Source organism: Saccopteryx bilineata, chromosome 2, assembly GCF_036850765.1.
Source record: "Saccopteryx bilineata isolate mSacBil1 chromosome 2, mSacBil1_pri_phased_curated, whole genome shotgun sequence".
Taxonomy (NCBI): domain Eukaryota; kingdom Metazoa; phylum Chordata; class Mammalia; order Chiroptera; family Emballonuridae; genus Saccopteryx; species Saccopteryx bilineata.
Genome location: NC_089491.1, coordinates 107200956 through 107227431, shown reverse-complemented (window position 1 = coordinate 107227431; position 26476 = coordinate 107200956). Strand labels below are relative to the sequence as shown.

General features: G+C 36.1%; 1 protein-coding gene across 1 annotated transcript in view; it reads left to right on the top strand.

The window, feature by feature from the left end:
- The window catches only part of ACSS3 (acyl-CoA synthetase short chain family member 3), a 171914-nt gene that overhangs the window by 101351 nt on the left and 44087 nt on the right, over window positions 1-26476 (top strand). Inside the window, exons 8-9 of the mRNA XM_066257582.1 lie at window positions 7664-7815; window positions 15606-15709. Of these exons, the coding sequence (XP_066113679.1) occupies window positions 7664-7815; window positions 15606-15709 (256 nt within the window). The remainder of the gene's footprint in view (window positions 1-7663; window positions 7816-15605; window positions 15710-26476) is intronic.

Sequence of the window (26476 nt, the reverse complement as noted above, 5' to 3'; positions counted from 1 at the left end):
GCTGTACCTCGAAAACTTTAGGTTCTGGAATCCTTTCCAGATCTGATGAAAGCTATAATATTAGAATATTCATGAACTCCCCTGAAATTAGGTCAGAAACCATTCATCTAAAAAATAAAGATAAAACCCTCTTGAGTACGGATACAACCAAACTAAAGCCCCCGATGAGAATGATAGCTTTAAAAGGTTTCCGGGCAACACAGAAAGAGCTGTTGGACCAGGCAGAAATGTAAGGTAAGCATCATACATCTTTAGAGACATGGCTGTTGTACTCAGGGTGCATGAGGGTATATGCATGCTATGTATGTCCAGTCTGGTTTATAGACCCAAGCATAAAGAACTGAAACAAGGAGGCACTTATTCCAAATTATTTTTTTTTCAGTATGTGGCCCTCTCTGATCAAATTGCAATTATCAGTATATTTTTTATTAATTCTTAGATTAGCTCATTTACTTATAACATAGAGAGAAAACCAGCAAAGGCTAGTGTTAAATTTTAAGCTCATCCACTAGAGCAATGGTAGTCACCCTGGTCCCTACCGCCCACTAGTGAGCGTTCAGCTTTCATGGTGGGCGGTAGCGGAGCAACCAAAGTATAAATCAAAAGATAGATTTAATATAGTAAGTTGTTTTATAAAGATTTATTCTGCCAAACTTAGTGAAAATCCAACATAAAGCACTTGGTAAGTAATTATTATTATATGCTTTAACTTGCTTAACTCTGCTTTATAAATTTTATAAAGTAAGTTACTTCCCTGCTTTACAAATCACCATTACTGTGGAACCGGTGGGTGGTTAGAAAATTTTACTGCTAACAGAGATACAAAAGTGGGCAGTAGGTATAAAAAGGTTGACTACCCCTGCACTACAGCAACCGGTCAGGTAGGTATTAGAGAACAATGTCATGTCAGGCAGTGCCTGCTGTGTGAAGATACATTGGTTCTCAATCCTGGCTACAGGTTGGAATCACTTAGTCACATGTAAACTGCAACAATGCCCAGTGCCAACTCAAGGCCAATTAGATCAGACTCTCTAGGAGTGGAGACTAAGAATTGATACCTTTTAAAAGGATCCTAAAATGTTCTCATTTACATTCAGTGTTGACCATTACTGGGTTAGATGATGGTATGGATAAGATGAAGGAACCATAGCCTCACAGGTGAGGCCAAAGGGATGACTAGAAATTTCTGGCAAATAATCAAGGAAGTCAGTCTGATAGAAGTTTTTAGTCATCATATTATAGTTATAATTAAGTTTTTACTTATTAAAAGGGAACCTGCTTTAGTAACACAAAGTCTAGGTCTGGGAGTCCTAAGACATAGGGCAATAATCCCTCTAAATTTAAAGCAGAGTGATTTTTTTCAAAATTTGGGCAAGTTAATGTGAATTATTGAGAGAGGAACTTTAGGAAAGAAAAATCTCATTTTTTGAAAGAGGCTATATGCTCATTTGGTTCATATTTCAAAACTCACAAAAAAGTAAAAAGTCTAACTCTCACTTCCATGTTCCCAGCTGTTTAATTTCTCTCACTGTGAAGCAATCAGTCTTATGTGCACAACAGTTAATTCATATATAGGCAGTATCTTTTCTCCTTTTTAAATACAAATGGCATTGTACAAGTGGTATGTGTACTGTTTGCATTTTTCTTTTTTCACTAAGTAATATATCCACAGCTTAGATGCTGTACACCCAAACTCTTGTCCATTGATAAAGGCACAAAGCATGTGGTAGGAACTCAACAAGTACTATTCCTATTTCACCAACTCTTCTGAAAAGAACAAGCTGCTGCTGCTGCACCTGTCTGCCAAAATGAAATTCAGAATTAGCCCACATGGGATGTTGCTGTCATCACCTCAAAATTGTGGTAGAGACCTGACTTTGGTGACATTATCAGAAGGGTTCTATAAAAGTAAATTAAAAAAAAAAACAGATATGTTGTTAATCCTGCCACAAAAAGAAGCAAAAACTGCAATTGACTCAAAATTTTTTATTTCAAATTTGAGGAACCACAAGTAGCTTTGACTCCCAAGCCTTGAACTGAAATGATTGGATTAATAATAAAGGAAATGATTTTTTTGCTTGAAGGTTTAGCTCTAGTGTTTTTTATTTTTATTTTGCCAAGTTTCTGTATTCCACTACTTTCCTGTGTTGAAAACTTAAGCTCATTGAGAATTATGTGAGAATTCAAGACATTACCTGGTTTTTTAACTCAGGACTTATCATCTGCTATTAATATTAACACATCGAATCATAAGTAGTAGAGTATTATATGTGCAAGTTCATTTTAAGATATTTGGTAACTGTCTTGTTTTGTGCTTTGTAACATCACTAACCACATTATAAATATTGGCAATTGATATTTTATAAATATCTGATGTTAAAAATTCATGATTTATGATAGCTAAAAGCTTGTGATCTCTGCTTCACCAAGGTAAGGATTGCTTTCTGCCTTTGTGTTCAGGGTGCAACCAACAGGGTAGACTTTAGTTTAGGTGAAGGAAATAAAAGCAAATGGTAAGAACATGGATTTGAGTTTAAAAAAATTTATTTGTTTTAGTTTTAGAGGAAGAGAGAGAAAGAGAGAGGAAGGGAGAGAGAAACATCAAGTTTAGTTGTGTAGCCCTTGATTGTGTCTCATATTGTACCTTGACCAAGATTGAGCTGGCAAACTTGGGTTTCAAAACGGGACCTTGGCGCTGATTTTTCTTTTTAAAAATTTTAAACTTTTAAAGATTTATTTATTGATATTTTACAGAAAGGAGAGAGAGAGACAGAGAGAGAGAGAGACAGAAAGAGAGAGAGAAGGAGGGAAGAATGGGAAACATTAACTCATACTAGTTGCTACTCATATGAGCCTTGATCCAGCAAGCCTAGGGTTTCAAACTGCCAACCTCAGCACTTTAAGTCGACACTCTATCTACTGTGCCACCACAGGTCAGACAAGTTTTGAAGAGTTTTAAAATTGTTTTTACCTTTAGGCTCATTACTGCTTTAGGTGTGTGTTGTTTATTAAAAATCCCTACAATCATAGAATTTTCTCATTTTAAAATTGAATAGTATTTAGGCTCCTGTCCTTTACTGAATATACACGTTCTGAAATTGTGTCATTTTTTTTCCAGGCTACTCAGCATAATTAGTGAGTTACTGGTTACTTTACTTTTTAATTTTTTAAAGCTTTTTATTAAAAAAATTGAGTCTAGCAAGAAAGAAAGGGAGAGACAGAGGAACAAAGGAGCTGTTCCTATATGTGCCCTGACCGGGGACCAAACTCAAACTCACAACCTCTGTACTTCAGGACAATGCTCTAATCAACAGAGCGATCTAGCCATGGCATGTTACAGGTTACTTTAAAAGAACATTATAAAAGGGATGGTATTGCATGTGTGTGTGTGTGTGTGTGTATGTGTGTGTAGAAAAGCCTGTATGCAGGAGGGCAGGAGAGAAGAATATTCAATAAAATTAATGTCATTGACTCACTTTCATTTAGAGATCATATGAAAGTGGCTTATAGTCTTTTCTTTAGTTTTCTAAAACTACTAGTGGTGATAATTGTTGAGAAGATATTAGTCTGATTATTTTTTTACTATATTCCTTCCTTTTATTAGACACAATTAATTTAGATGATCTACTATGTAATTTTTAATAACATTATCTCATACAAACACCCATAATTAGTAAAATATAAGTCACATTAGAACAGAACCTTACCTGATTCATTCACAAAATTATTCCCAGAATTTAGAATAATGTCTAGCTCACAGTTATATGCTCAATAAATATTTATTAAATGAATAAATATATATATATATTAGTACTACCTAATTTATTGACTTGTTTTTATGTGAATGATAGTTCTTATGAAAGATCTTGCTCTGTGCTGCATAGTATCACCTGTAGTGTTTAGATAATTCAGAACCTAATGTTTGTGTCAATCAACAGCTGTTTTGACGAACAATAACTTCTTTAATATATCATAGCTTATGTTTTAATTAAGACTTGAGATTAAACAGAAGTCCTTAAGAAAATAAAATGATAATATATATAAATAGTAAAGTAATTCTGAAATAGGGAAACATCATATCCATAGCCTTGAATGACCTTCTAGGGAACAGAGAATAAAATGTAAAACAATTGAACCTTCCTGAGATCAACTAGCTTTCAATAAATACTGTAAGCTTTTATATGTCAAATTCTTCAGAATTCTAATAGTAATGATATGTTATCAGATTTTTTTGCTCAATAAATACAATATTGATAAAAATTTATTTGGTGCAATGTGAGAATTGCAACCGTGGTTATAATTTTATATTATTTATAAAAAGTATGATAATGTTTTTTTTTTTTTTTTTTTGCGCATTTTTCTGAAGCTGGAAACAGGGAGAGACAGTCAGACTCCCGCATGCGCCCGACCGGGATCCACCTGGCACGCCCACCAGGGGCTACGCTCTGTCCACCAGGGGGCGATGCTCTGCCCATCCTGGGCATCGCCATGTTGTGACCAGAGCCACTCTAGCACCTGAGGCAGAGGCCACAGAGCCATCCCCAGCGCCCGGGCCGTCCTTGCTCCAATGGAGCCTTGGCTGCGGGAGGGGAAGAGAGAGACAGAGAGGAAGGCGCGGCGGAGGGGTGGAGAAGCAAATGGGCACTTCTCCTGTGTGCCCTGGCTGGGAATCAAACCCGGGTCCTCCGCACGCTAGGCCGATGCTCTACCGCTGAGCCAACCGGCCAGGGCCTGATAATGTTTTTAACTAGTATTTCTAATACTTAAACTATTGTTATTGTTACTGTTCGACATAATTAACTGAAGGCGCTGTAAATTACCTCACATTGTGCCTTTTATGGGAGTAGTCATTATGGGATAGCATTTTCATTATGATGTTCATATTATCTTGTAGTGAGTATATTGTAATTGCCCTATGACACTGGCCCCATCGTGGAATTCAACTTTAATTGGTTATAAAATATGTTTCTTCATTGGCAAACTGCTTTAAAATAGTATCTCAGTGTTTTTAGCTAATCGAGAAAATATTGGAAAAGTGATTCTTATTTATCAGGCAAGAAAATGGCAAGTCAGTTGAGTAAGGTCAGCTGACAATTTGTTTTTATATGATTGATTGGCATCGAGCTTTCCAGAGTCACAATCTTGTACAAGGGGGACTGATCAGTGCATAAGGTAGATCAAAGAAGTAAAAGTCAAATGTTTACCTTGATTGGATAAAAAGAATCAAGTGGCTGATTCATTTTTAGACTGATGTGCTTAAATTAAGGCTTCAAAATTTGTTAGTCAAATTATTTATATGTGTTGCCAGATTGTATACTGTGTCAATGTGTTGATCTATATGAGATGGTAATGAATAAATTGCAATCAAGTGTTCAAGATAAGTCAGGATAATAAAAAATGAAACTCTAGTTGCAATGAATACTTTCTTTGGCATTAAAAGAGCAAGAGAAAAAGCAAAGAGTATAACAAAGTCCAAAAGAGTTTTTTTAATGAATGTAATTACATTTAAGAATATTAAGAGCGCTGTGGTGCAGTGGATAGAGCATCGGAATGGGATGCGGAGGACCCAGGTTCAAGACCCCAAGGTCGCCAGCTTGAGCACGGGCTCATCTGGTTTGAGCAAAAGCTCACCAGCTTGGACCCAAAGTTGCTGGCCTGAGTAAGGGGTTACTCAGTCTGCTGAAGGCCCACAGTCAAGGCACATATGAGAAAGCAATCAATGAACAACTAAGGTGTCGCAATGAAAAACTGATGATTGATGCTTCTCATCTCTCTCTGTTCCTGTCTGTCTCTCCATCCCTGTCTATCCCTCTCTCTGACTCTCTCTCTCTCTGTCTCTGGGAAAAAAAAGAATATTAAGAGCAATTATGAAAAAATAAAATTGAAATTTTGCCCTATCAATTAACCAGTTAGAAGTGGATAGTGAATCTAAATTATTGGACAGCTATGGTCTGCCTCATATTATTATCCATTCATTTATTATTCTCTGTGAGGAGAGCTCTAAAATTATTGATAGCAAATTCTTCCCTCTTCTAACCTTAGTTCAGTGTTTCCCAATTGTACTTTTCAGAAAGTTAAATCCATGGGACGCTCCAATTGGAGATACGGCCAAAGGAGTTTAGGAAATGGCATGCATATAACATATATTAACATTCCAGGCACCCTGCTTTTAGTAGCACAGGGAGAAGTAGTGATGATAATGGACTGAAGAACGAGGGTACATGGCTGCGTTAAGGTAGATTTTTGTGGGTCACTTTAATTTTTTTTTTAGAGTTACTGATGTATTTAAATGTCACCTTCGTTTCCTTTTTTGTGTGTGTGACAGAGACAGAGAGAGGGGCAAATAGGGACAGACAGACAGAACGAGAGATGAGAAGCATCTTCATTGTGACTCCTTAGTCTCCTTAATTGTTCATTGATTGCTTTCTCATATGTGCCTTGACTGAGGGGCAATAGAAGAGCAAGTGACCCCTTGCTCAAGCCAGCGACCTTGAGCTCAAACCAACGACCTTGGGCTTCAAGCTAGCGACATTTGGGCTCAAGCTAGCGACTTTGTGATCATGTCTATGATCCCATGCTCAAGCTAGCAACTGCCTCACTCAAGCTGGTGAGCCCGTGCTCAGGCCAGATGAGCCCACGCTCAAGCTGGTGACCTTGGGGTTCCAAACCTGGTCCTCTGCATCCCAGTTTGATGCTCTATCCTGCGTCACCACTTGGTCAGGCATCACTTTCGTTTTCAACTTTGCAGACACCTCAATTAAAATTGCTTTGGGTGTTTTTGAATTGCATAGTCTATCAAAATTGCTGATTGGTATGCATGAGTTTTTCATTGGATATGCATCATGTCATTTTGAGGCTGTGGAACACATGCATCTTGGGATATCTTACTGGATTTTTTTTTTAAATCTTTGGTTTTTTTTTAAATTTTATTTATTCATTTTTAGAGAGGAGAAAGAGAGGGAGAGAGAGAGAGACAGAGATAGAGAAGGGGGGAGGAGCTGGAAGCATCAACTCCCATATGTGCCTTGACCAGGCAAGCCCAGGGTTTGGAACCAACCGGCGACCTCAGCATTTCCAGGTCGACGCTTTTTTATTCATTGCGCCACCACAGGTCAGGCTGGATTTTTTTTTTAATTCATAGAAGTTGCTTTCCTTGGGTTGAGGCATTTAATTGAAACGGTCATTGCTCAGAAATCATTATGACTCTAAAAGTTTTTGTCTCTTCTCAAATATTTTGAGAATTATTATATCATTTTTAGTGGTGATCGTGAAATAAAGATTAAAGTTAGCAATTAAGAGCAACTCTAGTTCTCTTTTAGCCTACCATACAAAACTATACATTTAATTTCTTGTAAAATAGAAGACTGTTGGGTGCTGGTCATTTGAATGAGATATATATTTTCAGTTTTAATCTTTCAAAATCTGAGAAAGGAAAAATTGCAATTTGAATAGCTTTTAGGAGGCTATAATGGGACAAATGTCCTTTATGATTCCTGGCCACTTGATTTGTTTTATTCATGATAGAACATAGGAATATTTGAAAACCAAGATTTGTTGAGAATCCCACTTTATTAATATTTCTATGTTAAATGTATAAGTATTGAACTGTCAATGAAAGACGAGACATTTTACCCAGTGACACTTGAAATGAATCTCATTGCAGGGGAAGCCTGTGGGAACACCAGATGCTGGGGCCTATTTCCGTGTGCTGGCCGAGCATGGAGTGGCTGCCTTGTTTACAGCGCCAACTGCAATTAGAGCAATCCGTCAGCAGGACCCTGGGGCCGCCTTGAGCAAGCAATACTCACTGACAAGGTGAACAGGGTGCACAAGGCAAATTACATTGAAAACTGCAATCAGAATGAATATCTGAACATTTTATTTTATTCTGGTGCTGCAATATCTCTTATGGAAAGAACCAAAGAATTCTAATGATATTAAGAGTAACTGTTCTAAATATATTTTTGAACTACTTGGAATTTTAACTATACTGTGGATATTTTAAAATACCAGATCATGTTTATTTCAGTTTAAATATTACCCTAATATTTCTCTTATTTAAACTGCCCTGCATATATATTTTTTACAGAGACAGAGAGTCAGAGAGAGGGATAGATAGAGACAGACAGACAGGAACGGAGAGAGATGAGAAGCATCAATTATCAGTTTTTCATTGCAACACCTTAGCTGTTCATTGATAGCTTTCTCATGCGTGGCTTTACCATGGGGCTACAGCAGACCGAGTAACCCCTTGATGGAGCCAGCGACCTTGGGTCCAAGCTGGTGAGCTTTGCTCAAACCAGATGAGCCCGTGCTCAAGCTGGCGACCTTGGGGTCTTGAATCTGGGTCCTCCGCATCCCAGTCTGACTCTCTATCCACTGCACCACTGCCTGGTCAGGCCTGCTTATATTTTCTTAAAGTGTAAAGTTGATTGTGTATTAAAATGCATATATGCCTTATATGCATTATATATATATGTATATATGTGTATGTGTATATATATATACAGTTTAAATAGAGGAAAAATATTATTTGATTTTTCATAAACAGATAAAACATCAATTTTATAGTCCAAAGTTCCTTTGTTGAAAACGTAAATAAAGGAAGTTACTTTTTATAGTTTTGTAATAGTATGCTGTGAATAGTTTATATATTTTTGTGCTGGCTTCTTGACATCTGTTTTAGTTTAATGTTATGTATATTCGAAGATAATTATAGCAATTTGTATCTTTCAGGCAGTTTGCAATGTCAGTTCTCAATGAACCTGTTTAAAATAGGTCAGTGCTATCCTACAATAAACAAAGAGATTTTATAGGTTTCTCAAGTCAGAAAGTGTGTTCAAATTAAGTTGATTTGAATTTTTTTAATTAAAAGCCCGATTTCTTGAATTTTATGTTGCTATGCTTCAAAGAAGGAGTAAAAACAGATACCACACACAAACCAGAAATGTAATCAAGGGGCTTTTCATTTGGGCAGGGTCAGTGGTTCTATTAGTTTTTTTTCCTCTATTTTTTATATTATGAAAAAAATAAATTGATATTTACATCCAAATTTATCTATACAGTAGTCCCTCACTATATTGTGGTTCACTTGTATCACAGATTTTTAAATTGTATATATCAAATGTTTTGTCATAGATTTTTCTCTATATTATGGAATATTGCGGTACATAGGTATTTTTATATATGTTATATATTTGTAGAAAAATAAGCATTTTCTAGCCTAAAAAATTGAAAACAATATAAAAGTATTAATTGAAATCTCATCATTCAGGTTGTAGTGTATTCACTCATGAGTATCCATATAGAATTTTATATGTTGTTAAAATTACGTAAGTTTAAGAGTGTAGAAAGTGTTTAAGAATATAAAAAGTGTTTATAAGAGTCTGGGAGCCCTGGCCGGTTGGCTCAGCGGTAGAGCGTCGGCCTAGCGAGCGGAGGATCTGGGTTCGATTCCCAGCCAGGGCACATAGGAGAAGTGTCCATTTGCTTCTCCACCCCTCCGCTGCGCTTTCCTCTCTGTCTCTCTCTTCCCCTCCCACAGCCAGGGCTCCATTGGAGCAAAGATGGCCCGGGCGCTGGGGATGGCTCTGTGGCCTCTGCCTCAGGTGCTAGAGTGGCTCTGGTCGCAATATGGCGACGCCCAGGATGGGCAGAGCATCGCCCCCTGGTGGGCAGAGCGTTGCCCCATGGTGGGTGTGCCGGGTGGATCCCGGTCTGGTGCATGCGGGAGTCTGTCTGACTGTCTCTCCCTGTTTCCAGCTTCAGAAAAATGAAAAAAAAAAAAATAATAATAAATAAAAAAAATAAAAAAAAATAAAAAAAATAAAAAGAGTCTGGGAAAGGTTCATAAGAGTGTAGGGAAGGTTTATAAAGCCTTAAAATATATATAAATAATAAAACAAATATAAAGTCTGTACTTTGCAGAATTTTGCCCATTGCCGAGGGGGCGGGGAGGCTCTGGAGCCTAACCCCTGCCATAGATGAGGGACCAGTGTAATCTAAAGATTACTCTCTTATTAAAATAAAAGGTGTTTATAAAATAAATCCTATATTGTAATATTTCTATTCACCCCTCTATTTGTTTCTTTATTTGAGACATGTCAATTAAGTTTTCTTCATTTTAATAAAAAGCATAGAAATATAGATTTTGGTAAATACATTTGAGATTGTGTATAATCATCATGTCTGAAAACAGTTCCAGGGCTTTGAAGAAACAGTGGTTGTAGTTTCTTGCAGTGTCTCTTTACTGAAAAAGGCATTTTGATTGCAGGGCATGGTATTGTGTGACCAGCAAGTTAAGTTCTCTCATTTGCTGCATCATCTTCTTTTCCCATTTGCACGAGGTTTTCGATGCTCTCTTTTCTGTGAAGGCAGGAACTGGTTCTAATTTGCCTAATGTATAAAGCATCAAGCAATCCTAAATGGCTATTAGATCATCAATTTTCAAATGAATTCCTAAATACATAGAGTCAAATTTTAGCATAAAAGAAATTGCAATAAGTTTCCCTTGATCATGCTCTTTTATCTTAGTCACCTATATTATTTATGATGATGTGCACATATGTTTTTAATAGGTATTTAGGAATAAAAGACGTTACAAACACCATCAAGCATTCAAAATACTACTACTAATAAATACAAACACTGAAAATCTACTGTGTGCCAGGCATAAGCAGTGTAAATTTATCTTACTTTGTCATCACACAGCGTGAAAATTGTAATTATCTTTACATATGAGTAACATTGGTCCCAGAGAGTTTAAGTAACTTTCTCAAAAAGAGACTCAATTTGACTAGTCCCCACCCTCTCCACTAAATACTGTGGACATTTTCTTACTATGAAAGGTAAATTCAGAAAGAAACTTTGAGATTTTTGTCATTTGTGGGATAAAAAGAGCTTTCAGTTTTTGTATATTTTTGGTCTTTTCAGATAATATCTTTGCTGAACTTCTTTAATGGGTTCTCACTTGTGGACTAAGCGAGATGTTAGAAACAGATAGGACCTCAAATATCCAACTGTGTCATTTTTAAAACAAGGAAACTGAGGTCCAAAAAAGTTAGGGTTGGTTTAGAGGCAGAATAAGTCAAAACCCAAGTCTTCTTGTAGAACTATACTTTTATTTTATATTTATTTTCAAGACATTTTGTACTTACACAGTGAATTGATATAATTTCACACTCATGTTTTATTTGCAGGATTTCTCTCTTTTTTTCTTATAGAACACTTCAAGTGATGAACTTTTCTCTTTAAATGTGTTGCATATCTCATTAAAGATTATCTTCAAATAAACTTGGAGGTTTTCCAAAATTTCAGCTCTCAAAATGAATTTAAAAGGGTACTCTGAAACAGGAAACTAACCAGAACTATACATTCCTTTTATCATAGATGACTAGAGTTTGGAAAAATAGATTAGATGTCATCTAATATAATCATTTCATTTCACAGTTGAGAAAACTTTGTCACAGACAGGTGAAATAGCATTCCCTGTATTGTAAAACTACTCTGGGGCAAAGCTGGGACTAGGCAGTACAGTATGGTAGTTAAGAGGCTGACGCTGGAGTTGGACAAGGAGCACTCAATCTACCATTTACTGCTGTAAATATAAGCATGTAAGACCTTGGGGAAGTTAAATAGTCTCTGATATTGTGTATGTGTGTAATATACAGATAGTTGTATTACAAGAGTATAATAAAAATAAAAGTTACCTCATTCATGCAAAGCACTTGAAACAGTTCTTAACACAGATGAAGTCTTAGTTGTTATACTATCTTCTGCTTTCTAATTCACTGCCCTTTCACATCACACCATAGTTGTTTATCTTCCAGGATTTTCTAGTTCAATCTTAATCAAGTCAGACAATAGTCAGTGCTTGGATTTCCATTCAGTATCACAGTACCTCATACTGGCTGCAGCCTTTCTTTTACAATTACACAGCAATGAGAACTAGTACAAAGGAGACGAAGCAGGGCAGAAGCTCAAAAAATAAATACTTATGTGGACTGGAAATAGAATAGATTTGCAGGGTGCGGAGGCTGGTTGCAATCAAATGGGACCCAGATGGAATTGCCATCCAAGTACTAAGCAGGATAAATATAAGTTCTCATGGGACATGTCATTTGGAAATTGTAGAACATAAGTTGAGGTTATAGATAAAATTTATAAACTACCAGACAGAATCAAAAGAGCACCAAAGAGGAAAATCAAACTGATGCCAATAGACTTCAGATGACAACTGTGAAAGATCTTCAGAGCGATGATAGAGAAGTATCAAACAAATGAACAAAAAATTATTGAAGACCGAGGGCAAAATAAACAAATGTTCATATGGAGAAAGAAATTATATAGACATAACACAGCATTATAGAGAACAGGACAGCAAATCCTAGAGGGCAGGGAGGAAGGCATTGGGGGGAGGGGCATAGAGGGGGGCTGAGGGGGAACATGGGGGGTGGGGGGAGATATATTCGGTGGGACACTTGAATCTATGTAAACACAAAATCATAAATAAATAAAAAATAGTAAAACTATAAAAAAAGGAAAAGAAAGAAAAAAAGAACTTACAATTCAAAGCCTTTCAAAAATGGAAAATACACATGGGACAATGGTGTGGGATATAAAAATAAGCAGCTGCCAAAACCACTGCAATATTTTGTTGAATTTATATAATTGGCATAATAATCATAATGGGATATTGTGTTTCATCAGACATCGAAATTAACATGGTAAATAACAGTAATAAAATGGTGGCGAGTTTTTTCAAAAGATAATTTGAGTTTTCCAGTGGTGAGCCGTTGGAGAAAATAGAATGAAGGAAAGATGGAGAAAACCACAGGGACATGGATGGCAAAAAGTAATGATGTTCTGTCATGTGAACTAGAAGTTGATGAGGCATCACTGAATTAATCTATTTTTATTTAACTTCTGTTGGCACAAGTAAAGAGTAATTTTCACTTGTTTGGTAGTTTATGAACCTTGAATAAAATATTCATTTTAGTTTTCTTCTGTCCTTAATTTGTTACCTGGAAATTCTTCACCAGAATTTCTCTCTAGCTCTTTATCTATTTCTGTGCAGCTTCTTGTCCATTTTGAACTAAAATTAATTTGATAACACTACCATTTTTTCCATTTCCCTTGTGCTTCATTTTCAACTTTGTCTTTGATTTTACTCAGTTTTATGTAAAATTAGGGAAAGATGTATAGGTTTTTTTAAAAATTTTTTATAGAAATCCGATTGGTATCAGACTCCTTTTTTTTCTTTTTAGATTTTACTTATTCACTTTTAGAGAGAGAGAGAAAGAGCAGGGGAGAGGAGCAGGAAGCATCAACTCCCATATGTGCCTTGACCAGGCAAGCGCCCGGGGTTTCCAAATGGCTACCTCAGAGTTCCAAACTAAGGTTTTACCCACTGCGCCACCACAAGGTGTATAAATCTTAATCCCCCCACTGTCCCCCCTTAATATTCTGCTCTTAATATTGCATATTATCTTTTTAGGATTCTAAATTTGGAAATAGACTCATTTTTCTATATGTAACCATCACTATTATTATTTTTTATTTCTCACAGCCTCTTACCCTACTATTTTTCCTGATAATTTCTTCCATTATGATTATTCCTACCTTACTTCCCCATTTCTAGATTCTTCAGATATCCCTTTTAGCATTGCTTTGCCATGCTTTCTTTTCTGTACAACACCCAACCTGTGCCATATCGGCTTGTCCTCTTAGGTTACTAATAGAGTTTATGAAAGCCAAATGGCTGTTCTTTTTAATTCTTTCCCTTTTATGTAATACAGTACATTTAAAATTTTCTAAAGTAGCCAGAACTTTTCTCTCTTCAAGTCATTGTTCTTTTGTCAATTTCCATACACTTACAAAACAACATGCCTCCTCTTATTCAATAGAACGAGAAAGCTGACATAAATTTTGCCAACTCCCCATCTCTGTAGTTCATCTTTCTAAGCTTCTAGAAATGTTTCAATGCCTAAAAATCCTCAGGTATTTTGTCTAGTATTGAGGTAAAAAGATGAATGCTCGTAAGGAGCTCACAGTCCCTGTGGGAAATAGAGAAAAAGCAAATTAAAGAGTAAGATACTTGTTTATAGCAGAGACAGGAAATACATGTTAGATGATAAAGGTGGGATATCTGAATCTCCATAATCTTCATGAGATGATACAAGTTAAAGGAAAGGTTATAAATCTTTTGTAGCTGTATTGCCTTGTTCAGGGTGGGGAGGCAGGTTTTTCTTATTTGTTTGACTGCTTTTTTATTTTGATAATAATGATTAAGTCTTCATAAACACATGCCTTTTCTTGACAGGTCATGAGCATTGAGAATGGAAGAAAAACAGTCATTCTCTCAATGAACCACCAGTAGTGTCAAACCAATTCTATTTTTCTAGTTAATCCTTTTTATTTTGTGGCACGGTGCTCCCCGCCAAAGATTCTTTATCTCTCAGTACCCTTGTATTTCTTTTAATAAGAGCCTTTTTAACCTTGAAAGCCATAATGGAGTTTACTTTTTAATTATATATCTGTCCATATATATCCTTGGAATAAGAGAAATACGGAATAAGCTTAAAGTCAGAATAAACTTTACCAAAGGAACTTGTTAGAAGAAAAAAGGGCATCGTATTTATGAGCATATTTGTTGTCTTAGCTGATACTTGAGAGTGTATTTTTGTGTATAGAACTAAGTAGAACATAGCAATCAGGGTGGGAGCTAAAATTATCAGAGATAATGTCAAGGAGAAAAAGATTTTTCATCCTTGATTATTAGAGGAATATGACAGATCAACTCGGTTGCTCTTTTCAGAACTGAGAAACGCTAGCTGTGAATACCTCTCTTCGATGCTATGATGTGTATTTAGTTACATTTGGGTCAACAAATCTCTCATCTTTTTGTACTATGATACACTGGTAACATGGATGTTTTCTTCTGAGAGAATTAGTGTGGTTACAATCTACAATGTTTAAAAGAATGTAGATGAGCCTGACCAGGCGGTGGCGCAGTGGATAGAGCGTCGGACTGGGATGCGGAAGGACCCAGGTTTGAGACCCCAGGGTTGCCAGCTTGAGTGCGGGCTCATCTGGCTTGAGCAAAAAGCTCACTAGCATGGACCCAAGGTCACTGGATCGAACAAGGGGTTGCTCAGTCTGCTGAAGGCCCGCAGTCATGGCACATATGAGAAAGCAATCAATGAACAACTACGGTGTCACAACGAAAAACTGATGATTGATGCTTCTTATCTCTCTCCGTTCCTGTCTGTCTTTCCCTATCTATCCCTCTCTCTGACTCTCTCTCTGTCCCTGTAAATAAATAAATAAATAAATAAAAGAATGTAGATGAAATTACTTATATTTATTTTCTTTTTTTTTTTAAATAATTTTATTTTTTTAATGGGGTGACATCAATAAATCAGGATACATATATTCAAAGATAACAAGACCAGGGTATCTTGTCGTTCAATTATGATGCATACCCGTCACCCAAAGTCAGATTGTCCTCTGTCACCTTCTATCTTGTTTTCTTTGTGCCCCTCCCCCTCCCCCTTTATATTTATTTTCAAGGAATAATTTGAATTCACTCTCTCTCTTATATTTAGATTTAAAACATTATTTGTGGCTGGAGAACGATGTGATGTGGAAACTCTGGAATGGTCCAAAAAAGTCTTCAGAGTCCCCGTCTTAGACCATTGGTGGCAAACTGGTGAGCATTTTCTAAGCATGCACATAAACATTACAGAAATGCTCAAAAACACTGCAAGGATTGGAGGAAATTCTGAACTCTGACCATCAGGCACAAACTTGGGATGCCAGTAGTTCTGGTTTCCATAGAAATAAGCAGTTCTTCGATTACTGTTGTTAAGATGTCTTTATCAATGGCATTGAGGCCAGCCTTCTCTTGATCCCAAGATGTACAGTACCAAAGACCGCGCTTGTTTTCCTCCTCTTTATGTCCTACATCCAGGAAGTCACTGAGTCTCAGAGTTTCCCTTGAAGTGTGTTGCTGAGTTCTTCTCACCGTCATTACTCCCCTTGCCTTTGAGTTGTGAAAGCCTCGTTATCATCTGCCCGGTTTAAATTATTTTCATCACCCATCATGGTCTTCTGCTTTCCTACACGCACTGTGCACTGCTCCAAGAATTTTTTACACGTACTGTTTCTCTCATAGAATTTTCTGTGATTCTCTGGCTCCCTTCTTGTGTTCTATAAAATTGAATATTTCTTCTTCTTCTTTTTTTGCATCATTATTTTTTTTTAATTTTTGTTTTAAATTTATTGTCTTGACATGGATTCAAGTGTCTCACTCAATATTTCTACCTAGGCAGAAGAATGTATTTTTCTCCAAAACACACATGCACAATATATATATATATTAGATCTAATTTAAAAATAATTATAATACAGAACATCAAGTGAGTGACTAAAACTGAGGTTTGCTGTTTGGTGTTTGATATTTTAGAACTTTTGATTCTGATAAATTATACTTTTTATATTATATTCTTGTCTATTACTCTTGGAAAAATGTGTTTTTTACATCCTTTGTAATATGTAATATAAAAGAAATGAAAATCAGAGAGAATTTCTATTCTTTTTAGTTTGATTTGCTAACTAAAGGAGAAATTTCTTATCTAAATTTAGATTTGGGAATAAAAAGGATAACATTGAATTTGGAGAATGAGCAATACTATATGTGGAAATACAGAAATACAAGTGAAGAATTATTGCCTCCATAAGGAAAAGTATTCAGCATGTTGATGCATTCCCTATTTACCAGGAAAGTTTTAACCACTATTTTTCTCAGCTGAGAGAGAAAAATATCTTGTCACCTTTGAGATGGTTGTCCTTTCCTGGTCTAATCAAAGGGTTGTTTCCAACACAAGTATGACCTTATACAAATGCTCATGAGGACATTTTTTTTCTCTCCTTAAAATTGACTGTGCCAAAGCTTGTTGTAGGAAAGCAACACATCAATAAATAAAATTATAATTTTTTTTTACTTTTTATTGATATATTTGTGTTTAGCAGCCTGTGCTGATGTGTACAGTTAGAACATTCCAGCTTACAGAAAAGCTCATATGGGGAATAATCATACAAAGTCCCTGGTGAGATTCATGTGAATTTGCAATTTTTCTTTAATGTATTGTTCAGAGGGAATTACTAATAGCCACACTGTGTCAGTGTGCTGTCACTTTAATCAGGTTTGAATGGCTGCTCATTACTGTGGAAAACAGTGGGTTTCTAACAAGGACAGATTCTTTCCACCCCCCCTCATTCATCTGTATTACATTTGATATTGTGTTCAATGAAAGCACACAAACATGCATATGAATGGGTAGGTAGGTAGCTTGTACTTTATAAAAGAAATTCATCTGAAGTTGATGCAGAAGTCAACTACTAACAAAATCTAGTTAGAATCTTTCTTCATTTGCATTGAAAAGCTTATTTTCAAAGTTGTACATTGTGGTAAATAATTGTGAAGTGATATTGAAGTTTCCCATTTGTAGCTGTTCACCTTTCCTAAGGTGAGATCAAATTTATCTTAAGGTGACATTAATTTAACGTTAAATCACCAAGGGGAAAAGATACATACATACTCCATGGGTTAGTGTTAACTCTTAGGAAAAAGAAAGAAAAATTCAGTATTTCTAGCACATTCATGAATTTCCTAATGCTTTATATATATAGATGGTGTAACACTTCCCCCAAGATGTATGCCAAGAAAAATCGGATAACAGTAGAGGGAATGTTAAGCATTGTCCAAACAAATATTTTTCTTTATTTCAAATTTCAAGTTTTTGACCAGGTCTCCCTTTCTTGTTACTGACTTAGAAATTATTTTTTATACAATTGCACACTTTTATGAGCCTTCCATATGAGGTATAATTTATAAATTTGCTCTCTGATTACATTAATATATGTGTACCCATGAGCTGTTTAGAAACTGTGATGTGTAATTGGAATTATTAAGAAATATAACCTGACCTGTGGTGGCGCAGTGGATAAAGCATCAACCTGGAAATGCTGAGGTCGCCGGTTCGAAACCCTGGGCTTGCCTGGTTAAGGCACATGTGGGAGTTGATGCTTCTGGCTCCTCCCCCCTCCTATCTATCTATCTCTCTCTCTCCTCTCTAAAAATGAATAAATAAAATTTAAAAAAAAAAAAAAAAGAAATATGTTAAGTGACTAAAAATGTACAAATAAAAATTGATTAGTTCCTGTGACTTGGGTTGTAAGAAGGCACACCATAGTCAATTCACTTCATTTCAATGATGGTTTTGTTACACGTGTGAAATTTGTGTTAAGAACAACACATTTCCAATGACTAACATTCTCTTTTGGCCCATTAATATCAACTTTGATATCTGATTGGAATAATATTTGAGATCCTAAATTGAGAACTAATCTCTGGAAAATTCAAAAGCAGATCAGTTCTTCATAGGGATATTTTAATAAAGAATTGTCGCTGTTTAACATCACTGAAACATTAAGTAATTGTTTTGGATTGTAATAATGTAAACAAACATTTAATAGTCTCATGACAGAAATTGGTCTTGGTAAGTGTAGAGAGATGTTGATTCATAAATCTGAATAAAAGATGAATTGTTGTCATTTACCCCAATGTTTTATCTTCATAGTAGCTTATAGGTAAGGTGATTGAAAGCATATGGATTATTGGCTAAATTTTTTATTTTATATTTTACATAAAGATAGTGAAACAGTGATACCACAATCAAAATTTAAAATTCTTCCATCAAGATATGGCAGTTCATATGCCAAAAAATAACCAGACAGAACTTCATTATCTGCAGGTATACACTGTACTGTTACAGATCATTTTTAGTACTAAAAGCAGCTTTTTCAGAAATTATATAGGAAGCACAATTTCAGGAAAAAAAACTATCAGTTCTGTGCACAGTATTCTTCAAAAGATTTTTTTTTCTTATTTAAGATGACTATAAAGGAATTGTTTTTCTTATGAGTGAGTGACTAAGTACAAAAGGGAATACATTTTAGAGACTAATTACTAAAACCTAAAACATATTAGAATTCATTCCTTTTTAAGGTTATTTTCTTCCTTCCTTTCTTCCTCTCTCTCTCTCCTCCCTCCTCTCTTGCCCCTTCCTTCCTTCCTTCCTTCCTTCCTTCCTTCCTTCCTTCCTTCCTTCCTTCCTTCCTTCCTTCCTTCCTTCCTTCCTCCTCCTTCCCTCCCTCCCTCCCTCTCTCCCTCCCTCCCTCCCTCCCTCCCTCTCTTCCTCCCTCCTTTCCTTCCTTCCTTCCTTCCTTCCTTCCTTCCTTCCTTCCTTCCTTCCTTCCTTCCTTCCTTCCTTCCCTCCCTCCCTCCCTCCCTCTCTTCCTCCCTCCTTTCCTCCCTTCCTTCCTTCCTTCCTTCCTTCCTTCCTTCCTTCCTTCCTTCCCTCCTTCCTTCCTTCCTTCCTTCTTTCCTTCCTTTCTTTTCTTCTTTATTTTCCTTCTAATTTATTATATGACATGGTATTCATTTAGAAATGACTGTAACAAAACAATTTGACATTCCACTTTTAATGTTATTTAGTCCTAGGTAGAAATACTTTATCCATTCACTTGCTATCAGTTAATCAAAGACAATGCTTACAAAGTTAGAGTATTTAAGTTTCCTGATGGTGTTTATAAGGGACAATTTGGTAAATGGTTTAGATCAAGAGAATCCATGATTCTTTCCACCTGCTGGCAGGACATATCTGTGTGGTTTCCATGTGAAGATACAGAGCTTATGGTGAAAGTGTTTGAAATGTCCTTTACCCTGGTAGCAAAGTAATTGAAATGATCACCAACTTAAGCAGACTGGGTGATTTTGCTGTTGGTTTCTTTCTTTTGTTTTTCAATGAGGGACTACATTTCTTTATAAAAATTTTAAAACTCTGTGGAGGGATTTCAGTGAAAAAATATAGACACCTAATTGATCAATACATTGGTGACGATTGAAGTTATTGATATCTTACTTTATCTGTCTTGAGCCATCTTTGCTGAGTGAGTTCTTTTATCTTGGAGTGATCACAGCATTTCTCTCCCTGTTTGATTGAACTGCTGCAGTTTTAATTGCAATTGTCAGTTCTGAAGTCACTCTATTTTACCTGTAGCCTAAATCCTCCTCTTTTGAGAAAGAATCTGGTAATTCTGGATTTTATTAACGTGGACACAGAGGCTCTGGCAAATTCAATCATGCCAGTTTTTAAATCAAAATTATTGATCCTATAAGCACACACATCCTAATACCGTGTTATTAAAATGTGTCAAGGTTACTTGACATGATAATCCTTATTTTTGCAGCTTGGTAGAATATATTTCCTGAGAGTGAAAAACTGGGACAACAGTTTTGAACTAAAAAAATTTGCTAGGCTAGCCCAATTTAGTCTCATCCTTTGGTTAAATGGGGAAGATCAATTAGCTCAGGACTTTTTAAAGAACTACAGTGCATTTTATTTGTAAGAATCAAAACCACAAAATAGAATATATTATTATAGTTTAATGATAATTATCCCAGGCAGAGATCTCTACAGGAAATGCTACAGTCTCAAATATAGAACTGTCTCATTCCTCCTAGGTAAACTAATTATGAACACTTCGCCAGGATTTGAAGATTTGATAGCTAGGGTATCAACATTTAAGCCACCTTTATTTTCACCTTGATTATCCTTTCCCTTTGCTACCCTTGCATTCTCTGACATTCTACTTTCATGCCTCTGAATTGATATACCTAAGTTTAGTCTATAATAGGGAATTTTCTTCATCCCTGGAATTCAATACTGAAAGTTTTATGACTCTTGTGATTTCTGCCTTTTAAGAAACATTTTACAACTATGTACTAGCTATGTGACTTTCTTCTAACTTAAACATACTTAGCTTGTGCCCCCTGCAAAATGCTATATATTGTCCTGCAAAATACCTTCCTAAGTCTCATACATAAGAGTCTTTATATGACAGACAAGACAAGGAGGAAACTATCTCCTTGGTGACTTCACCTTAAAGACTATCTTTAATGATTTTCAAACCTTTTCTTTTATGATTTGAGGCCAACAGTCACTAGCAAATTTCCTCTGGCTACAAATCTTGAAGTAAAATATTTCTTGTACAACCAGATGCTGCCTTCCTAGGCCTTACTCCATGGTTCTTTGTCATTCCTTGCTTCTGGGTTTTACTTAATGATTTCTGAGTCCATCAGATTTGGGCTGTGGTGACAGATTTTCATTAAAATACATACCTGCATTTTCAAAGGCAGTGGGTTGGACTAGGCTCTTGAAAAGGCACACTGTGGAACTCACAGGGCTGCTTGGACTGGACTGATGATGCCACTGCCCCATGAACTGGCTTGCTCAGAGTATACCTCGTGCTTCTTTCAAATAGTAGGCTGCCGTCTTTAGTAATATGAATCACTACTGTCTACTGCATCTTTTTTTCTTTTCTCATTGTAATGTTAAACATTAAATGTATCTCTTTTCTTTTTCATTTATAGAAATGAAAATTTATCTAGTTTAGCATGAGAAGTTGTGATTAAGGGGAAAACAGTTACATAGACACAGTGTCATCTCAGCAACGTTCAGCTAGTGATGCCGACACTATCCATCTGGTGAGAGAAATAAAAGACCTGAAGTCATCTTTGTTGCCTGGCAACCACAGTTTTTTTCTTTTTCTTTTTTTTTTTAAATTTTATTTAGAGCAGTCTTTGTTAGTTTAAAGTAGGTATTTCTTACTGATAATTTGAGAAACAGGAGTTTGGAGGTAATTATGACTTTGTGAATTTGGTTCGTAGAGGGAATAGTCTGTTGTCAAACATAAGGCGGGTTTGATGAGGCTTTCTCTTTTTGAAAGTGAATCTGTTTACAAATTGCTAATCCATCTGGAAATGAATTTTCCAAGTCAACAAGCGGTCATTTGAATCAGACATATTCATTTTTATAGCATTGCCATGTAGAAATAACTTTAAGTTAGGTATTTTTCAAATGCGATTACTATATACAAAGTAGTTAGGGTAGGTATAATTGCCTTTAAGAATCTCCATTTATGCTTATTATTACATCAGATGATGTTTTGACAGAAGGCTAAACAATGGGACATCGATTAATAATATAAAGTTGTTTTGGTCTTTGAAATATCGTCTACTCTAATTCTCTTGCCCTTGGCAAGATTCACACTTAACCCACTCTAGAAAGGCAAAAATATGGCATGTTTTTGTAGACATTTAACAAGAAAAAAGGTTCCTAAACTTTTCCTTGACAAACTTGACTGTCTGAAAATTTGGTTTCCTTCCACTGCATATAAATTCCTGCACCGGGTCTGTTGGCCCCACAAAATGGTTCATGATTCCTCTTGTGCTGTTAGTTCTAATTTGGAAAACCACACAAGGCTAATCTTAGGAAAGCAATGTGGGCAGTCAGAAGTGACTCGACCACTTTGCATGTGCAGGCAAGGCTTTGATCTGCTCAGGCAGATCTCTGCACATGGGCCTGTGGAAAGCTTGAACTGAGGTGAAATGTGTCCAGTGCAGCCAAGTCCCTGGCCTATAGCAACACTCAAACATTTTTCCTTTCTTTCTATGAATAATCCTTCATGTATATAAAGACCATTTTAGCATCCTGGCCTGTTGGTAATCCAAACTCAAGAAAACTTGGGACATAAGAGCTTGATGTATAGATAAGAAAAATTATGGATAATTTAATTTCCCCAAGCCAATAAGCTAGTTAAGATTAGAACCAGAACTCTCATTGTTCTCTGTTGTTCAGTGTTCTCTCTTCATATGTATTATCTTTTATCTTCATTAATTCAGGATTCTTATCTAGTTCAACTGCAGGTAATTTATGAGTTTCTCCCCAGTGAGAGGTGGTGTGCTGGTGAGGGAGTGGGATAAGACAAGTGTCTCACAGTTTAAATTAATGGTCTGCTTCCAGTAGGTTGGCTGCTTTGAATTAAGTATTTTAAATTGTATTCGCACCATCCTGGGAACACAAAGATTAAATTGATTTTCTTTCACTGGTGCATCTCACTGTTTCTGCTTTATTTCCGCTACCACCATTCAAGTTATTTATAGCTCACTGTATAGATCCAGAGGCGGAGAAAATGGTTCTTTTACAAATTGCTTCCATGACCATCATGATGCTGTGATGAATATTACTCACTGGTACTAGGCTGTTGAATTGATTTATTTCTAGGACTTCAGCTCTCTGAATGGGCCACCAACTTCTAAATCTGTATGGCTTAGGTGCAATGTTTCTAGGACCACAGTGGGGGCAGAATAGCAGATTTCCAGAATCAGTGGGGGATCTTATTTACAGAGCTGAACTTGTGAACCTGTTACCATGTTCTTCTTATCTCCCTTCCACTCATGTCTACTTCTCTTTCTGCATTAATTCTTAATTGTAAGCCAAAACCTGGGGCTCTTTCCCCCCTACCCAAACAATCACTAAGACTTTTGGCTTCCAAGTATAATTCAAATATACTCTCATCTTCCACTACCACTCACCTGCATTAGGAACGCCGAAGTCTAACTGACATCCTGCTCTGGGTCCTCAGTTTAGTGCTCCACTTTGCAACTGGAAGAGATTTTTCTAAAATGCAATTCTGAGCAAACTGCCTCTGCTAGAAACCCCTGTGTCTCCCATTGTTCCTGGAACTCTATTGAGACTCCTTAACACGGCACAGAAGGCACTTCAGATCTGCCTCTACTAATCTCTCTTACTTTGTTCTTGTTATGACTTAGTCCACCCACCACCCCAAGCTTTGCTCTGCTGAGTAACATGGGGTCATTCCCGATGGTCTCAATTTTCCACCTTTGAACATGCTGCTATTTCTGTTTACTGTATCTTTTCATCCTGAGCACTACCTTCTCCCAACAAAATGCCTTTGAGCAGGTTGAATATATTTAATAAATATTTATTGAAATACTGACCTTTGAATATCATTCTTATAATAAGAAAAGGTTGTGACAGGAGTATAACAGGAATGTAGAATATTTTTCTTTTTCCCTGAGTTCTCTGTTCTTCTTCTCTTTGTTTCATTTTGGGACTGCAGTCTATTTGCTTTTTTTTTTTTTTTTAAGGACTCTGATCTCAATAATGGAAATGGGAGGCCCTGGCTGATTAAATCAGTGGTAGAGTGTCAGCCCAGCATGTGGAAGTCCCAGGTTCAATTCCTAGTCAGGGCACACAGGAGGGTGACCATCTGTTTTTCCACCTCACTTCCCCTCCCGCAGCCATGGTTCTAATGCTTTGAACAAAGTGTGCCTCAGGCACTGAGGACAGCTCCATGACCTTGTCTCAGGCTCTGAAATAGTTTGGTTGCTGAGCAATGGAGCAGCGGCTCAGCTGGCAGAGCATTGCCTAATAGGGTATTTGCTGGGTGGATCCTGGTTCTGGCCCATGCAGAAGTCTGTTACTCTGCCTCCCTGCCTCCTACTTAATAAAAAAAATAAATAATGAGAAATGGAGCCTAAAATCATTTTTTAAAATATATATATTTACTTGTGATCAAATATTTCCTAAGCATAAAATATCAGGAATGTCAGAAAAATGGCAGCATGAGAGATACTCCTCATCTCTCCCCTTGAAATTTCAACAAATTCTATAACTATATGCAGAGAAAAAAAACCCAAATGAGCCTAAAATATACACACACCAGATAGACCAGTGGTAGTCAACCTGGTCCCTACTGCCCACTAGCAGGCATTCCAGCTTTCATGGTGGGTGGTAGCAGAGCAACCAAAGTATAAATAAAAAGATAGATTTAACTATAGTGTTGTTTTATAAAGATTGATTCTACCAAACTTAGCGAAAATCCAACATAAAGTACTTGGTAAGTAATTATTATTATATGCTTTAACTTCCTGTAACTCTGCTTTATAAATTTTATAAAGTAAAGTTACTTCCCTACTTTATAAATCACCATTACTGTGGAACCTGTGGGCGGTTAGAAAATTTTACTATTAACAGAGATACAAAAGTGGGCAGTAGTTATAAAAAGGTTGACTCCCCCTGTCCTAGAGCAATACAACTTTTTTTTTTTTACTGAATCATGAATAGAAAGCCTAAATAGACTGATCAGCAGGAAATAGAAACAACCATCAAAAACCTCCCCAAAAATAAAAGTCCAGGGCCAGATGGATATACTAGTGAATTCTACCAAACATTCAAAGAAGAATTGGTTTCTATCCTTCTCAAAGTCTTCCAGAAAATTGAAGAAGAAGCAATACTTCCAGGCACATTTTATGAGGCTAAAATAACCCTCATACCAAAACCTGGCAAGGACAACACAAAAAAAGAAAACTACAGACCAATATCTCTAATGAATACAGATGCTAAAATACTAAACAAAATACTAGCAAATCAAATACAACAACACATCAAAAAAATAATTCATCATGATCAAGTGGGATTCATGCCAGAAACACAAGGATGGTTAAACATATGTAAAATGATTAACGTAATACACCATGTCAACAAAACAAAGAACAAAATCCATATGATCTTATCCATAGACACAGAAAAGGCATTCGATAAAAATACAACATCCTTTTATGTTTAAAACACTCAACAAAATGGGTAGAGAAGGAAAATAACTCAACATAATAAAGCCCATTTATGACAAACCATCAGCTAATATCATACTAAATGGTAAAAAACTGAAAACTTTCCCTCTAAAATCAGGAACAAGACAAGGTTGCCCACTCTCTTCACTCCTATTCAACATAGTGCTGGAAGTTCTAGCCAGAGCAATCAGACAAGAGAAAGAAATAAAAGGCACTCATATTGGGGAAAAAGAAGTACAGGTTTTACTTTTTGTAGATACATGATCCTGTATATAAAAAACCCCAAAGACTCCACAGAAAAGCTATTAGAAACAATAAACTAATACAGTAATGTCGCAGGATACAAAATGAATATACAGAAGTCTATTGCTTTCTTATATGCCCACAATGAAACATCAGAAAAAGAACTCAACAAAATAATCCCTTTTACAGTAGCAAAAAATAAAAATAAAATATCTAGGAATAAACATAACAAAGAATGTAAAGGACCTATATACTGAAAACTACAAAGCATTATTAAAGGAAATTGAAAAAGACATAATGAAATGAAAAAATATTTCTTGTACATGGATAGAAAGAATAAATATAGTTAAAATAGCCATACTACCCAAAGCAATATACAAATTTAATGAAATTCCCATCAAAATTCCAATGTCATTTTTTAAAGAAATGAAACAAAGAATTATCAGATTTGTATGCAACCATAACAAACCTCGAATAACCAAAGTAATCCTAAGGAAAAAAAATGAAGCTGGAGGCATTACAGTACCTGACTTCAAACTATATTATAGAGCCATGATAATCAAAACAGTATGGTACTGGCAGAAAAAATAGGCACACAGACCAATGGAACAGAATAGAGAGCCCAGAAATAAAACCACATATATATGGTCAAATCATCTTTGATAAAGGAAC